The sequence below is a fragment of the Chanos chanos genome, chromosome 6, assembly GCF_902362185.1.
Source record: "Chanos chanos chromosome 6, fChaCha1.1, whole genome shotgun sequence".
Taxonomy (NCBI): Eukaryota; Metazoa; Chordata; class Actinopteri; order Gonorynchiformes; family Chanidae; genus Chanos; species Chanos chanos.
The window spans coordinates 36,775,833-36,794,270 of NC_044500.1; the positions used below are offsets into that span (position 1 = coordinate 36,775,833).

An 18,438-nucleotide genomic window follows, 5' to 3' on the forward strand; every position below is an offset into this window, starting at 1 on the left:
ATCTGCTCTTATTAAAATCATCAGCGACCTCAGACTAAACTTAAGTGCAGCGTTTGATATGATTGACCACGATATCCTTATCAATCATCTTGAAAAGTTGGTTGGTCTTCCTGAGTGTGTATTAAACTGGTTCAAAATATACATCAAAGGGAGAAAGTTTTGTCAGTCTTGGAGATCATGCGTCTGAGAAACATGACATCTGTTTTGGGGTTGCACAAGAGAGCTGCCTTGGCCCACTATTATTCTCATTTTACATGCTACCATTATGTGACATCATTAGAGAGCACAATGTATTTTTCTATCGTTATGCAGATGACATGCAACTGTACATCTCTGCTGAACCTAATGATGCAGGGATGCAGCCTTTGTTAATTACGCCCCAAAGCTATGGAACACACTACCTATAGAAATCTGGAAAGCCAGCTCCCTAAATATTTTTAAAAGAAGCTAAATACCTATCTCTTCACATTAGCCTTTAACTAGCTATAACTGTCCTCATACAGGCCCAAAATTCTTTCTTGCACTCATGCACTGTTGCATTTCCTTTAAAATTTTGTATTTTATTTGGTTTTATGCATTCTATGTATTCTGTTTTTGACTTTATTTTTATTTTGTTTTATTGGGCTTTATTTTCAATGTTCTTATGTTCTGTCTTATTTTCCCTGTTTTTATGTTCACTCTATGTCTGTTGTCCTGTGAGGCACTCGGTGCTTGTAATTTCTTGTATGAAAGGTGCTATACAAATAAAGGTGATGGTTGTTGTTGTTGTTGTTGTCAGCTGACCCCTTCCTTCTAAGTTGATTTGTCAAAGAAGTTGCCCCGGTATTTTTCACAGTATTTTAACAGAAGATGAATAGCAAGGTTAACAGTACAAACTAAAATTAATTAAATTCTCCATGATTGCACACATACTGTGAACAGCTAGCAGTGAATTTGTCTGCATTTAACCCATTCAACACACCAGTAGTGAACACACACAACAGACGCAGGAGCAGTGGGCAGCATTCCTCTGCACCCGGGGAGCGTTAGGGTTAAGTGCCTCGCTCAAGGGCACACCATTGGCAACCCTCCAGTCACAAGCCCGGTTCTCTAACCTTTAGACCACGGCTGTTGGTCCACCTGGTCTTGTCTTGGCAAGTTTTGTCAGGGTTTTCATTTCTGATTGCTGACTGGATGAAGGATAAGGGCACACTGAAAACCTCTGATTCATCAGTGCCAAGCTTAAATAAATCTCAGTGATCAACTTGACTTGTGCCTCACACTTTTTGATTAAAACACTGAAAGACTATTTACTCCATAAAATCAAATTAAAATTTTGCTTTCTAAGTTGAAGAAGATCATTACCGTACATTTGTCTGAATTAATATATTTTTAAAATTCATGTATATTCTGTTATGTGAGTACATTCCCTACTCAGTTCCCTAGTTCTCCACCAGAGGGGGTGATGGTCTAGCAGAGGGCTTCAATGGATGTCCCTGTCTAGTTGGACCTGTGTTGTTTATTTTGTATATTTCAGCCTTTCCTTCACTACTCTGTGTGGCTCTGCCTTTCAATGAGTTTTCTTGAGTAAGCTGTGTTTGTTTTTTTGTCATATATCCTAGGTAAGTTTTTGACTCCTTTACTTCACTTTCAGACTTTGTCAGCTGCAGACTTTGACAGCTGTGTTTTATGGACCATTCCTCTATTTTTGACCAAATCCTCTGCAAGGAATTTTTTATCCAGAATCCTGGCAAATTTCTGTTGAGTTTTTCCAACTTCTGACTCCTGAGTGATCTCTGCAGTTGAGCCCCCTTTCCCATGTGCTGGCCAGAGGATCATGGGCTCCCTCCTGTTGAGTCTTGGTTCCTCCCAAAGGTTCTTCATCCTATTCACTTCATTAGGCAGTTTTTCCTTTCCACTGTTGCCTCGGGCTTGCTCACTGGGGGATTAGGCACTGATGTCTGTAAAGCTACTTTGAGACAATTTTTGATTGTAAAAAGCACTAAAGAAATAAACTTGAACTCGAACTTGAACTTGCTGCGGCTATTCCAGGAAGTTAAACTGTTCGGAATTGGTGGTCTCACTGCCACCACCCAGGTTTGACTCTGAAGTGGTGACAAGACCCTTAGCAGTTACCTACACCACAAACCACAATATATATCACTGAAATGCGTTTGACGGCATGCTGACAGCTCCTCGGATCATAATTGTGGAACTGTTCTTTAAATCCTGTAAACAGGATCATGGTCTGTGATGTGACATACTATAGGTCCAAGACATCCACACTTAGATAGACCCAACCACAGAAGGGCTGGCATTTGGCATGATGCACCTCACTTCTCTTATAGCAACTACTGATCAAATTTGCCACCATCCACCATTTGCTAAATTTCACATCTGTCCCAACGAATGAATGGTGTTCCAGAAAGAACATCCAGTACACCAGTGCTGGAGTCAGTCACAACAAAAGCATGGAGATCTCAGGAGAGATGAAGGCATTATCTTGTATGCCTCATTTCAGAGGTAGATACTGTGTTACAGCTTCATTTTCATTTTTCCAAAACCACAAACACAGCTTCAAGCCTTAGACAAAAAACAGATATTGTTTGAAATCAAACTGTAAATGTCAAAGGGATTATGGTGACTTAGTGATTATCTACATCTGTGATCATATCTGATCTCATTTATTTCACATAGCAATGACCTTGTATGTTGCAGGCACAGTAACTTACAGCGGTAATGGAATTGCGAATTATTATACTGTAACCACTTATTCATTAATCAGCAGCAGTAATGGTTAACCACTATACACTAGACAGTTGAGTACAAAAAATTGGATGCCACTGGACAAAGTCTCTTGTTGAATTTCCTCCTGAACATAAGTTCACACAGCCACCAAATGTCATGGGTGGAGTATATCAGGTTTATCCAGCTTTTCCATGAGTTCTACCGTCATGTTTAACTTCCATATATGGGCAATGTTCTGAGTGCAAGCAGTACAGTTGACACACATGACAGTTATAGGTAGCAGACAATAACCCTGTTGGGGCTGAGCTCTCTTAAGTGGACACCACAAGCTCATGTTGGTTTTAAGATTCTGCCTCATTTTCTCACTTTTTTATGGCTTGCATGGTCGGATTTTAACATTCACTGTTTTTGTCGCCCCCAGTTCACAGCCTATAAATTCCCAATCTGATTTGCCAGGCTATACTGTTAAACAGCAGTGTATTGTTATTCTTTTACTTCTACTCTCACGTAATGTACGCCAATACCCCTGGTCCTGCTTTCTGAAATGTATGAGTACAACTGAGGAGTTTCAAATCTAAATCTGCTCTGGGAGTTATCCACCTTTTATGCTAGGTTTGATTTTAATGAGATTCTTTCAGTTGGCAACTGTAATTGTGATTGGTTGTCTTAAGCCTCTTGTATTTGGATATCTGTATTTGATTCTTTAAACCTCACACAGATGACTGCTTTTGATGAGGTCTAGTCCCATTAATGCCAGCTTGAGTTAGCGTTACATGCCAACAAAACTGAATGTACGGTGTTTACCAACTCCAAAGAATTGCCATCAAATCATCCTCAGGCTGTAGCTTTGCAGGGCAAAGCAATTAAAGTTAGCAGTGTTTGGTTATTCAAATTTATTACCAACTGTCATTCAAGTCTAACATTGGTAATTTAGTCGAAGCTCAAAGTGAACCTATGTTTACTTTACCAATAAATACTGCGTCTCCTTCAAGTGCTATAAAGTACTTGCTGTCAGCAGCATTCTTGCCTCTGCTTGAGTTCTATGATCTGCTTTTCATGAATGTGCTTAATGGTTAGGGACGTCTGACATTCTCTATGGTTATGCATTCCTATTTGCAGATGGCTCACACACCGCTGTTAACTGCAAGACAGAGCGGTGCGGGTATGCAGGTACATGCGTAGGCGCACCTGTACAGGCTCAGCTTCTCTTACAGATCTATCCACGGTCTGCTGCCTTGTTATTTTTATTCTATATCTACATACAAAAAGTAGTCATTATGATCTCCGTTGGCAAGATGCTTTATTGATGTCTGTTCCCCGAGTGCGAACTGACTTTTTTTCGGGCAATTAAATTCTGTTCTTAAATACTATGCCCCTCCATATGGAACACATTACAAAATGATTGAAAATTGAGTTGATTTCGCTAGATGGATTCGTGTGAGACCTGGAACATAACTATTGGCCAGTGCTTCTGTACTGTTTAATGGTAATTACCTTATGATTTCAGTTTCATGACTCAGTTCCATTTTTTTTGGCAGTGGGTCTTGTCCCTTTTTGGACCTCATGCGAGAAACGCACTACATTTGTTCTTAAGTGGCTCGTGCACGCGATTTAAGTGAATTTCCCGCATTTACCAATTTTCTCGTATTTCGAATTTTCTCTTTGGGAGGAGCGAAATTTACGAGTGATTTTGACTTGTCGCACTTGTCATGTAGCCTACAGTCAGTACGCCGTTTCCTGAAGCTTAAAAATCATCCTCATAATGTATAATCATGTTAAGATTATCCTGTTCGGCGGATTATTTGACTGTTTTGCTCTGCGAATTGTAATATACTTTAAACTGACTATTGTACAATTATACAACACTAGCATCTCAAACCCACAGTCAGACATCATCTGTCATATTCTCTAGTCCACCTCTGTGACGGAGACTTTCCCTCTTTTTAGCTCCTCCAGTCCCATTCATGGACCATTTTGCTTTGGCGAGATTTCTCCCAATCTTATATCAAACCAATTTTTCTTTAATTCGGCGACAGTCCAAGTTACACTACGTTAACAGAAAGTAGTGACGCTGGAGTAGTGATGTTAATTTCTTTAATATCCGAACTCCAAGTTCTTCTTTTTACCCTTTTTGGAGAGTCAATTTTGCTGTCAAATAGTCAGTGCTCATGAGCGCGTAGACTCTACGAAAAGGTGGCATGCGTCTTTTTATGTGGGTCACCTATGACAGTTTTGTGAGGTGACAAGCGTTTGATGAATCTGACATGAAAAACTCAAACGAGCCCACCTCAAGACAATTAAGATTAGGACAATGTTCTCTGTTCTTGTATGAGGCCTCTACATGCTTCCAGGTTTATGTCTCTTTTCTACATAGCTATGGTTTTCCTGAGTGTTTTGTCTTTGACTGTCCTTGAATATAACTGATTTTTGTCTTTTTTGCCGCTCTCGTGGACAGGTCTCTCTTACAAAAGATATTTTTAATCTCAGTGAGTCTTTACCTGGTTAAATAAGTGTAAAAATAATAAAATATAGTGAATTATTATTTATAGGAAATTATTTATCTATTGGCTATCTTTTGGCTATCTACTGGCTACAGCCAAAACGAACACAGGTCAGCACAGTAGGTAGGCTAGACAGCATACACTAGTCAGACGCTGGGTGACACTGTAGAGAAGGTACAGATGGCTTAACGGTAAAAAAAAATATAACTCAGATAAAACAGTAAGAAAACAAAAGAACACTCCCGAATTGGTGAGTTGTGGTGAATAAATGTGGCGCCGCGAGGGCTAATCTAAACGAGCGGATTCAAGCGAATAAGCCTAGAAGGGGTACGGTGGCGCACAGCAAAAAGGTTTCGGGTTTGATTCCCGGCCGGGTGTGGCATTTGCATGTTTGTCTGCGTGGGTTTCCTCTGGTTTTCTCCCACAGTCATACAGGTCATGCAAGTCATGCAGGTTAGGTGAATTAGAGACAGTGAATTGCACTTAGGTGTGAGTGTGTTTGTCTGTCTGCCCTGTGATGGACTGGTGATCTGTGTTTCCCTGCCTTTCACCCTATGATAGGCTCCAGCCCTCCCTGCAACTCTAATCAGGATAAGCGGCTTAGATAATGAGTGAGTGAGAGAAAAGCAATGAAATGAATCGACCGCTGTAGAGCTCAATTAAAGTAAAGCCGTTCGACAACTCAACTGAAAAGAGAATAAAAACGCAACATATATAGTGTTTAATTGCTCAGTGTTTTCTTTGGCTGGTAAAGCTAACGAACTGATTAATACTGAAGCAACATATTCAGTTAAGGGTTGTTGAGTATTTTATTTCATTGGTTTTGATTTAGAGGAACAGGAGATGTAAGAATATGGTGTATTAAGTTTACACTATAGTTGTAATTTGTGTAATATTGTTTCACTGTAGTTTAAATGAAAAATGTATACAATGTTAGGTCGGAATGGAAATTTCATTTCACTTTACTCACAAGTTCATTTACTGTGCAGGTTATTTAAAATATGTTGATTGTACAGTTTCCATTGTATATATATTGTTTAAGTTAAAGGAATTAACAAATTCTGACAAATCAGAAGGGCAATTAATGAACTATTTTGGCCATATTAATGATTGCAGGTCAGGTTTTTGAGTTGAATTCAGTCTGATGGTGAGCCAACCCAGACAAGATCTCTAGACCCCTAGATTGAAGATTCCTGAATTGAAGAGCCAGAGTCAAGAACTGCCAACCTTACTCCTCTCCTGCCACAGCGGTAGGATAAACCCCACAAACCGCACCAGGCCAGCCCCACTCAACTTCCAGCACCACATGCACAACCCCAAATCCAGCCTGTGACTTAATATATATCTATTTTTTTTACTTGACTTGAAAGACATTCTTCTTCAAAGCATTCCCTGTGCCTGTGGATGGAGTCGTAACCCTCACTTATTTAAGCAAGTGGACTGAGTATTCATACTACTGATACAGTGTATTATTGAGCCGTGGTACGGTGATTGTGTTATTGCTGATACGGTGAATAGTGAATTCTTGTAAGGTTGAAGTATGCTGGGAAGGATGGTCTTGAACCGGGTATTGTTTTGATATTGCTACCCACCTGATGTTGGATCCAAAGATTGAGAATTGAGACTACCTCTGTTGGGGTGCACTCAGTTAGATATGTGTAGTTATTTAATGGTTCAAGATCAAAGAAATAGTGGTAGAGGAAATAACTTTATTTTGTTATATTCAAAGAAATACAAGGTCCCAGTTTATAACCTTTTGTCTTGCTTGATCATTGAATATTGCAAATAGTCCTTTCCGCCTCCCGTTCGAGTCTTGGATCCTCTGATTCTGGTCCAGTGGAATTGCAGTCTTTACCAACTATTTATTTATTCACTAGATTACCCCCACTACCAGCAGTGGTAGGAGCCACATGCTACACAAGGAAAGCAGTACACATCTCTGAACAGCCTGTGGGCACCTCTTGGTTGCTTCAGCTAAAATTCGGCACTATCACATTAACAAACTGACACAGTCCGTGGATATGAGACTAATGCAAGTGTCAGAAAAGAAAGGTGGCTATGTTGGCAAATAAATGTATTTCCAAGACTAAAAATGTTTTTGTTAGCTGTTAAACTACAGAATACTTTAATGATTTCATAATCATTATTTATAATCATGTAGAAGAACTTTTTTGTGGTTTATTTATGAAATAAACTGAAAAAAAACATAATGTATTTCCCACTTGCATAATAATTGTGCACACCTACTTTTTGGGAAACTGATTATATTTTCCCCTTGTAACATAAAAATATGAGTTTTTCTTTATGTAACATTTACTTTTCCTGCAAGGAATGAATTGGGATCACTTACAACGTCTATCAAAATATTTTTAAAAATCTGCAAATAATACATTTGCATAATAATTATGTACACAGTGCATAGGTGAAGTTCTCAGTTCTCCTTTCCTTGTCCAGAAAAGGACCCTCTGCAATGTGCCAGTCACTCACATTCTTTTCTCTTTTTTTGAATGAATTTCAATGACCAGCATCCACAGAAAAAACACAATGTTAAAGGTACACCTTTCCACTAATTTATTTAATTTTAGGATGTGAATATTTGATTCACTATCCTAAACGTCATTTTCAAATATGAAGAAGTTTACACTGTTTCTGTTATTCCTGTAAAACAAGCAGAAGTTGGGTGGTTTTGAATGGCATGATGATCTGATCCATATCAGTGAGCAACACATAACAAAAGTTGTGCATGTTTTTGTGGATGCAGTTACTGACAACTGTTCAAATGCTTGTGAATTTCCACAGTCTGGGAGAGCCTTAGGGCATTGTACATTTACATTGCCGGTTTACTAATCATCGGCTGTGACAGTAATAAAAAACATATTCACCACAACACATACAAACGTAGTCTTTTTATTTTAACACTTTAAGATAACAAGAAACACATCAGTATTAGAAAACAGAGAAAAGTAAAACCTCCCCTTATCCTGAAACTGTATATTTTGAAGTTAGCCATGCCCAGATCTCGTTGGATTGACGCCCCAGTCATTTTGATGTACTTATTTTGAACCTGCTTTGCCATTATTTTGCGTAGAACCTCATACATTTTTGGAGTTAGAAATTCCTCAGTATCCCATGCTCTCTCACCAAGTATGAGATGCTCCATGGTTGAATCTCCAAGTTCAGGGTCACTGATTTGCGTTACTCTTGATATATTGTTTGGGACGTGCAAAGCTGTGCTATACATTTTCGGAACAGTGAAGAAGCAGTTTGCTCAATTGGGTTCACAACCATCTTAGTAGATGCGATACAATCTGAAACAGGTATACGGTAGATATGCTTCAGCATGTTTACTCCTGGGACTGCCTTCCACACTGGGTCATAAAATCTGTTTCTTTGATCTGATAAAGTCGTGGGGAAAATGTCATTTTCAAATATGAAGACAGTTACACTGACACGCTGTTTCTGTGATTCTTGTAGAACAAGCAGAAGGTGAGTGTTTTTGAATGGCATGATGATCTGATCCATATCAGTGAGCAACACACATAATAAAACTTGTGCATGTTTTTGTGGATGCAGTTACTGATTATCTGTTTACTGGCCATAACTGTGGAGATCACGCTTGAGCTCCTTGATTTTCCACTAAGTTACTGGAACAAGGAAATGGTTGTTGGCCCAAATCACAACTTCCTAAAATCCCTTGTTTTGATGATCACGCGTTATTGTCATCTACAGTAGCTTGTGTTGTATTAACCATCTTCTGTACATACGAATGCATGCACATTTCTACAGTCTGAGAGAACCTTAGGGCACTGTACGTTTCCATACCTAATACAGCGGGAATGCGGTTAGATTGTAGTGGAAGTTCTCAACTCTTCTTTCCTTGTTTTAAATGTTCAGAAAAGGAACTTCTGCAATGTCCCAGTCACTCACATTCTTTTTTTTCTTTTTTTTAAATGAATTTCAATGACCAACATTCACAGTAAAAACTCAGTGTTAAAGGCACACTTTTCCACTAATTAATTGAATTTTGGAATGTTCATTTAATCATCAAATAATTTAAAAAAAGACAATATCTATACCCAGGCTGTGACAGTAATAAAAAACATATTCACCACAACACATACAAACTTATTATTTTATTATCTTATTATTTTAACACTTTAAGATAACAAGAATCACATCAATATTAGAAAACAGAGAAAAGTAAAACCTCCCTTTACCCTGAAACTGTATATTTTGATTGAAGTTATCTATACCCAGATCTCGTTGGATTGATGCCCCAGTCATTTTGATGTACTTATTTTGAGCCTGCTTTGCCATTATTTTGCGTAGAACCTCATACATTTTTGGAGTTAGAAATTCCTCAATGTCCCATGCTCTCTCACCAAGTATGAGATGCTCCATGGTTGAATCTCCAAGTTCAGGGTCACTGATTTGCGTTACTCTTGATATATTGTTTGGGACGTGCAAAGCTGTGCTATATATTTTCAGAACATCGAAGAAGCAGTTTGCTCAATTGGGTTCACAACCATCTTAGTAGATGCGATACAATCTGAAACAGGTATACGGTAGATATGCTTCAGCATGTTTACTCCTGGGACTGCCTTCCACACTGGGTCATAAAATCTGTTTCTTTGATCTGATAAAGTCGTGGGGAAAATGTCGTTTTCAAATATGAAGACGGTTACACTGACACGCTGTTTCTGTGATTCTTGTAGAACAAGCAGAAGGTGAGTGTTTTTGAATGGCATGATGATCTGATCCATATCAGTGAGCAACACATAATAAAACTTGTGCATGTTTTTGTGGATGCAGTTACTGATTATCTGTTTACTGGCCATAACTGTGGAGATCACGCTTGAGCTCCTTGATTTTCCACTAAGTTACTGGAACAAGGAAATGGTTGTTGGCCCAAATCACAACTTCCTAAAATCCCTCGTTTTGATGGTCACATGTTATTGTCATCTACAGTAGCTTGCGTTGTAGATAACCATCTTCTGTACATACCAAGGCTTGTACTGGGAGAGCTTTAGGGCACTGTACGTTTCCATACCTAATACAGCAGGAATGCAGTTAGATTGTAGTGGAAGTTCTCAACTCTTCTTTCCTTGTTTTAAATGTTCAGAAAAGGAACTTCTGCAATGTCCCAGTCACTCACATTCTTTTTTTTCTCTCTTTTTTTTAAATTAATTTCAATGACCAACATTCACAGTAAAAACTCAGTGTTAAAGGCACACTTTTCCACCAATTAATTGAATTTTGGAATGTTCATTTAATCATCAAATAATTTAAAAAAATGACAATATCTATACCCAGGCTGTGACAGTAATAAAAAACATATTCACCTCAACACATACAAACTTATTATTTTATTATCTTATTATTTTAACACTTTAAGATAACAAGAAACACATCAATATTAGAAAACAGAAAAAAAATCTCCCTTTACCCTGAGACTGTATCATTTGAATTAGTTACCCATGCCCAAATCTAGTAATGGACGGTATACCGGTTCATCAAGTTTACCGGTTTTAATTTCCTGTACAGTATGAATTTTTCATATACCACCATACCGGACCTATAGCGGATAAATTATTTAGAGTTAATCAATTTCAACAGAGCATTTCAATTTTACTGGCGCAGCTTTCCTAGCCTTTACGGCACTGGTTTAGCGGGCCTGGATACTCACAGACCAAATGTATGCATTGTAAATCATCTCACGTGATGTTACTCAGCCAATCAAATCTGTCTCTTCCGATACGTTTTGTGACTCAAGTTAATGAGTGCAGTACACACATGCAGGGGAGAGAGACGAGAGGAGAGACAAAAGTTGGAGAAATAAGTGAGTCGGAGAAAAGTAATTTCACATGGTGTGCTCAAGAATGGACAGACTGTTACATGTTCATTCTTCCCATGGACAGTTCAAAACCAGTATGTCTCATGTGCTCCGAGACCGTGGCGGTTATTAAAAGTGGCAATGTGAAGCGCCACTACGAGACAAAGCACAAAAATTGTGAGCCAACATACCCACTAAAATCCAAACTGAGGGCACAGAAAATAAACAATCTCAGAGCCCAGTGTGGTCAATCCACCAGAATCCTAACACATTCACTCACTGCCCAACAATGTGCCAACAAATGTTCCCTTAAAGTTGCTTGGATTTTGGGTCAACATAAAAAAACATTTACTGATGGAGGGGTTGTCAAGGAGTGTACCAGTGTGGTAGCTGAAACCATACTTGAGGGAAAAGAAAAAGAATACAGTTAAGAGTACAGTAATAGCTGCCATGCAGTTGCCATACCAGTGATTTACCCCTTCAAAAGCATTTACATTGAAATTTTAATAAAAACGAATATACCGTGATATATACCGTTACCATCCCTGCTTCAAATTATACAGTGATATAAATTTTAGGCCTTACCACCAAGCCTACCCAAAACTTATTGAATCACTGCCCCGATTATGTTGATTTTCTTATTTTGAACCTGCTAAGCTTGCAGTGTTAAGAGCTATTCAACTGAACCGAAAATAAAAGTAGTTGTACTTAAGCATTCACAGTGAGAAAAATAGGTTGTTAGAGGGTTTGATCTTATTCATCTGCATGTGTTTCCAGTAGAATTATTTGAGCATGAGAGTTGGTAGTCCTGCTCAAATTATGCAACATTAAAGCTTTCAAAATGAATAATTTGCCATTGTTTTATGCACAACTTCATTAATTCTTGGAATCAGAAGTTCCTCAAAATCCCATATTCTCTCATCAAGTATGAGACGCTCCATGGATAAATCTCCAAGTTCAGGGTCAGTGATTTGCATTACTCTTGACATATTGGGTGGGACATGCAAAGTTGCGCCATACATTTTCAGAACAGTAAAAACAGCAGTTTGCTCAATTGCCCTTGGGTTCACAATCATCTTGGTAGATGCGATACCATCTGAAACAGGTATACGGTAGATATGCTTCAGCATGTTTACTCCTGGGACTGCCTTCCACACTGGGTCATAAAATCTGTTTCTTTGATCTGATAAAGTCGTGGGGAAAATGTTATTTTCAAAGAGAAAGACGGTTACATTGGTATGCTGCTTCTGTAATTCCTGTAGAACAAGCAGAAGGTTGGTGTGTTCATATGGCATGATGATCTGATCCATATCAGCTAGCAACACGTAACGAGACCTGTACATGTTTCTATAGATGCAGTCATTCATAACTGTTATCTGGCCATAGTTATGGAGATCACCCTTGAGCTCCTTGAATTTCCACCCAGTTGCTGGAACAAGGAAATTGCTGATGGGCCACATCACAATTTCCAAAAACCCCTCATCTTGGTAGTAATGCAACATCCTCCTCAGGTCAGGACCACAAGTCGTGTTGTAGATAACCATCTTCTGTACACCCAAAAGCTTGTACATTTCCACCATTTGGATGAACTGTAGTGCATTGTTGTTTTCAGCACCAAGTACATTGGAAATGCAAACAGTGAGATTATAGGGGAAGTTCTCATCTCTTCTTTCCTCATTTTCAATGCTCAGAAAAGGCACTTCTGCAATGTCAAAGTCACTAGGATTTGTAGTTACACTCACATGGGTACTATTGCATGACGGTGTCTCGGGGCAAATCACATGTGCAGCTCCAAAACGATATCCATAATGGATGCTATGTTGGACAACCTTTGCTACCGTGACTTCGACTCCGTCCCGAGAGCAGCAAAAGATACAATATAGGGGGATTCGGCGGTTACGATCTTCAATGGTGAGTACTTGTGTTGCTTTCATTCTGTGATCTTTGTAGGCAGACACCATTAAATGTTCAGTTCCTCTGATCACTGTAAAAGTGTCTTTAATTATATGCATTGGGCAATGGGAAGGTGTTGAAGTTGCATTACGCTCCTTGGTGGAAATGGTGCTCGATAATATACACACAATAACGATGCCCCATAACAATATTTTTAGACAAAGTTTCCAGTTCATCTTATTAGATCGGGCTGAGTTTTCACTTGGATTTTCTGAGGATCTGTGAAAGTAAACATGCAAGATCATTAACAAAAACTCTCCTCAGTTTACACAGGGGTTCCATTTCAACAACCCCATTGCAAGTCGATTTCATTGTGAGTCAGAAATTCCCTCATATCATATGAATCATAACAATATATGAACATCTAACATGATTGTTTAAAATGGTTTCACTGAGGTTTTTCCACTATTCAGCATATCCTAAGCTGCTTATCCTAATTAGGGTCGTAGGGGGTGCTGGAGCCTATCCCAGCGTTCATTGGGCAAAAGGCAGGGCAGGGCAGACACACACATTCACACCTAGGGGCAATTTAATGTCTCCACTTACATGTGTCTTTGGACTGTGGGAGGAAACCCAAACAGACATAGGGAGAACATGAATACTCCACACAGAAAGAACCCTGGCCACATGGCCAGGAATCAAATCCAAGGCAACAGCGCTACCCACTGCACCACTATTTAGCGTATTATTCCCGTTAAAATAATGCTTGTATAACAACAACAACAATAATAATAAATAGCAATTATAAAATGAAATACAGTATAATACAGTATAGGTAACTGTTAATGAATACTGTTGGTAATACTGAGACCAAAACAGTAACAAATATAGTAGCCTTGCAGCACAATTTAACTGCAACTTTCTGGCAAATGGATAGGCACAGTATGAAAGGTCAGCATTTATCTGATAGCAATTCAAACTCATTCTTTATTTGCATTTGTAAACAGTATTTCACAGATAAAATAAGCCTATTTATAACAAGTGATTTCACTTTTAAAAAACTATCCAGATAATTACCCTGTTTCTGCATGGTGCTCTTTCTGCATTTTAGATGTGTTGCCAGTTGGAGCGGTATTTGGGTTGTTATGTGACGCAAGTCCTCGCTGTCTCATAATCTTGCTTTCTTAAGACAGCAGCAGGTCATGACACCTTACAAGGCTGTTTTATCTACAACATAGATCATTGGATCATGAAAATTGATTTCATTTTCAATTCAAGAAGGTATTAAAGCTTTTAACAACCTTTATAGTTGCTACATGTAAGATTATTAATAATCTCACAAGTTAATTATTAATTGTAATTATTATTTCCAAACAGGATTTACACTTAGACAGTTCCTCCTTGTGAATGAATAGTTTATCAATAAAGTTAATCTGTCAGTCAATTTTCAAAAGCAGTTTTGTGTGTTGAACACTACTCTTCATTATTCATCCCTTCTAATCTCTTACATTTGAAAAAAATAATACTTAGTATTGTTATACAGGTTGAGCATCCCAAAACCCTACGGATTTTGGATTTTCTCGGATCTTGGAATACAGTCGTGCATCGCTTAACTATGAGGATACGTTCTGAGAAATGTGTCTTTTAGGCGATTTAGTTGTTGCGCGAACATCATAGAGTGTATCAGTGGTGGAAGTAACAAAAATTAACTGACAAAAATGGAGTTGATGAAAATGCATGTGAACTGAAAAATAGAGCGGTAAAAATGTGAAATTAAAAACATAAATTACCAAGTGATTTGATTAATTTAAAGCCGATTTGATTAAAACAGTCCTGATATGATGAAAATAGAGCCATGTTTCATCATTTTCATTCATCATTCATCATTCACAACACAAAATTACCATTTATCATTTAGGGAAAGTAGCCTCAAGGGTGGAAGTAACAAAAATTAATTGATAAAAATGGAGGTGATGAAAATGCATGTGAATGGAAAAATAGAGGGGTAAAAATGTATGTGAGCTGAAAAATAGAGTAAACAATCATCAGTTGATTTGATAAACTCGACTGACATTTATCGTTTAAAGCAAACAATTTTTGTTACTTCCATTTATCGTTTTCAGAAAACAATTTTTATTACTTCCGCCCAAAATGTCAGTCACAAACCACGCCCACTGAACTTGCCGCCTTAACGTCTATTTCTGAGCAGTGGCACAACTTTTTCAGCTACCTTCTAGCTGAGAGCCAAAAACTCATCAGTTTGTCAGTGGGCGTGGTTTGTGATTGACATTTTGGGCGGAAGTAACAAACATTACTTGCTGTAAAAGATAAATGTCAGTCGAGTTTATCATATCAACTGACAATTTATCACTCTATTTTTCCATTCACATACATTTTTACCTCTCTATTTTCCATTCACATGTATTTTCATCAACTCCATTTTTATTAGTTAATTGTTGTTACTTCCATCCCTGATAAATCACATCATAAAGTACGGAAGCCCTACGATGCCATGGATATATATATATTTAGATTCCGTTTTCTCGTGATAACGTGTCATTTTTCTTTGTTGTCTCGAGATGTCGAATTATTTATGTCATTATCACGAAATAACGAAACAAAATAAACAATGTATCGTTTTCCCGAGATATCGAATTAATTATGTCATTATCACGGGAAAACAAATAATAATGACATGAATAACTCGAGAATTATTGCGTTATCACGAGAAAACGGAATCAAATTTAAAATGTAAACTGATGGCATCTTAGGGCTTCCATAGCTGCTTGTCACATTCGATTACATGCAGTGTTGTTGATTGTAGAGTATCCAATTTGTGTATTTCAAACGGAAATTGCAACTGATTAAGCTGACCTCACACTTATAACTTTAGGCTACTGGTCTAATTAAATGGGCCATCAGAATATATGACCCCGCCGAAAGTTAGGAGAAAATGTCTGACACAGCAACCAAACTATTTCAGGTGACTTCTTTTACCTTCCTCTGTAAGACCAAAAACTGTCATCAACAATGCTGATGATCGGGGCTGCTCGCTCCTTCTCTCACTACTCTCACACACAGCGGACACTAAGTAGGAAGTCTAAAGTGTATTAAGCACGCACTCGTCTCAGAGGAGCGGTTCTCAACCGCTGATTTTTTTTTATCATGTTGTATTTAGCTTCAAATCTTACTTTTAGATCTAAATTACCGAGTTCCGGCCTTCGGTGACCTCATAGCTGGTTACGGGCATGCTTTGTGCCACAGAGCAGAAAATAAGCGAAAACACCGTGAGTACTGTTGTAAATCTGATTTATACTTCTGCTTAGGCTCGACGCGGAGCCTACGCCGTAGCCTACGCCGTTGCGAGCATTATATAGGCTACTTCTGCGTTGGTGTGTCTGCGTCGTCCCGTAATGAAACCTTCAAAACACTAGTTTGCGGTGGAATTTCTATGCCACTGTGTTGATTTCCTCGTGCATTACAAACGATGGAGTAATGTTAAATAAAAAGTTGGAATTCAGTCTTTGCACAGCAATATCTGTAAAACAAGTTTTGCGTTCAAAAGAAAGGGTTTCTAAACTTTAGGGGACAAACAAACGGAGCTCTCAAAATTACGAGCGTTCAGTTGGCCATTTTGCTGAAAATTTTCCATTGCGACTGAAACTGACGTTGGAGTAGGAGCTAATAAATGTTGAACAACAGTTACTTTTACTGACATTACTGCAACACAAAGAGAGAAGACATCGGAGGAGATGGTGTGTACGACCATCGAACCGATTGAGCAGAATGAGGGTGATCCTACCAAGCGGACCAATCACAGTTGTTGCGGTCTGCTTCGACGCGACGTTACATTTCTAGGGAGGTGCGCGTCAGGCTACGGCGTAGGGTACGCGGCTACGCGGAGCCCACGCCATACCCACGGCGTAGATTCGGCGCAGAAGTATAAATTGGGCTTCAGTCTACGGCGTAGACTACGGCGTAGGGTACGCAGCTACGCAGAGCGTACATTCCACGCAGAAGTATAAAGCCCGATTTATACTTCTGCGTCGAATCTACGCCGTGGGTACGGCGTACGCTCTCCTTCTGCTCAGTTGGTTCAGTGGTCGTACACACCATCTCCTCCAATGTCTTCTCTCTTTTCTGTGTTGCAGTAATTTCAGTAAAAGTAACTGTTGTTCAACATTTATTAGCTCCTACTCCAATGTGATCCACTCAGTTCCAGTCACCACTGAAAATTTTTGGCAAAATAACCGAACGCTCGTTATTTTGAGAGCGCCGTTTGTTTGTCCCCCAAAGTTTAGAAACTCCCTCTTTTGACCCTGTTTTACAGATATTGCTGTGCTATGACTGAATTGCGATTTTTTATTTAACATTACTCCATCATTTGTAATGCACAGGGAAATCAACACAGGGGCATAGAAATCCCACCGCGAACTAGTGTTTTGAAGGTTCATTACAGAGCGACGCAGACACACCAACGCAGAAGTTTACGATGGTCGGTAACAAACTGGCGCTAGCAGAGCGTCAGGGCCCCACACGGACAAGTGAGGTCAGGTGTAGAATTTTCAACTTGTGACCTCATGTTGGCACTCAAAAAGTTTCAGATTTTGGAGCATTTCGGATTTCAGATTTTCAGATTAGGGATGCTCACCCTGTATATAAATTATACAACGAGAATAAAAATGTATGTAGTTTATAAATAACAGTTTGCCTGTGCTCCTTTGGTGGTTAAGTCAGAGTTACACGTACTTTCTTGAGTATTCATTTATTTTAGACTTTAAATGTGGAGGAAAAAGAAGAGTGTCAATTTACTTTACAAATGGCGTCCCCAACTAATTTGTTGGAATAGAAAAAAGTTTCATGCTTTGAGATAGCATTCTACAAGTTACTTCAAAAAGCAGTCTCACTGCAGATTTTAGGGAGAGGATCAACACTGTATGTGTCCAATGAACTAGAAACTGATGCACTGTGGACCAGTTTCTTTGAGCTTAACCTGGTAATGTTTATGAGTCACACAATATAGCCTAACATAACATTGTTTTCTGAAAGAAAGGTCAGACCATCTCTCTCTTGGTATTTGTATTGGAAACCATGGATATACGACAGAATTTTTCTGTGCGTCATTTGCCTCGACCTAATACCATCCAAAAACATTGAAGTGCAGTTATGCAAAGGCTACATTGAAAACAGTAAGTACTACAACAACACGGTTTTATATCCATATGGTTTTATATCCACGGTTTGCTTACTATCTACCATCCAAACCTCTCCCCGACAAGTTCACAAGATCAAAAAAATGTCAAGCAATGCTTACCTTAATTTTTTGAGGTTCTGACCCCCCAACACTATTTATAATAAAGTTTTCCTCACCACAGTAACTCCTACTACAAATAAAGTAGACAGTTACAACACATCCTGTAATTTTACTTGCAAATTTCCTGAATGCTAGAAGTGTACGATGGAATGTTCTTCTCTAAGAACAGA

At 38.7% G+C, this 18,438-nt stretch overlaps 1 protein-coding gene across 1 annotated transcript; it reads right to left on the minus strand.

Moving 5' to 3' along the window:
* Positions 1 to 11,897: 11,897 nt before the first annotated feature.
* On the minus strand, positions 11,898 to 12,995 carry LOC115815358 (uncharacterized). The gene has a single exon (XM_030778315.1). It carries the CDS (start codon positions 12,993 to 12,995, stop codon positions 11,898 to 11,900), a length of 1,098 nt encoding a protein of 365 aa, XP_030634175.1.
* Between the last annotated feature and the right edge of the window lie 5,443 nt (positions 12,996 to 18,438).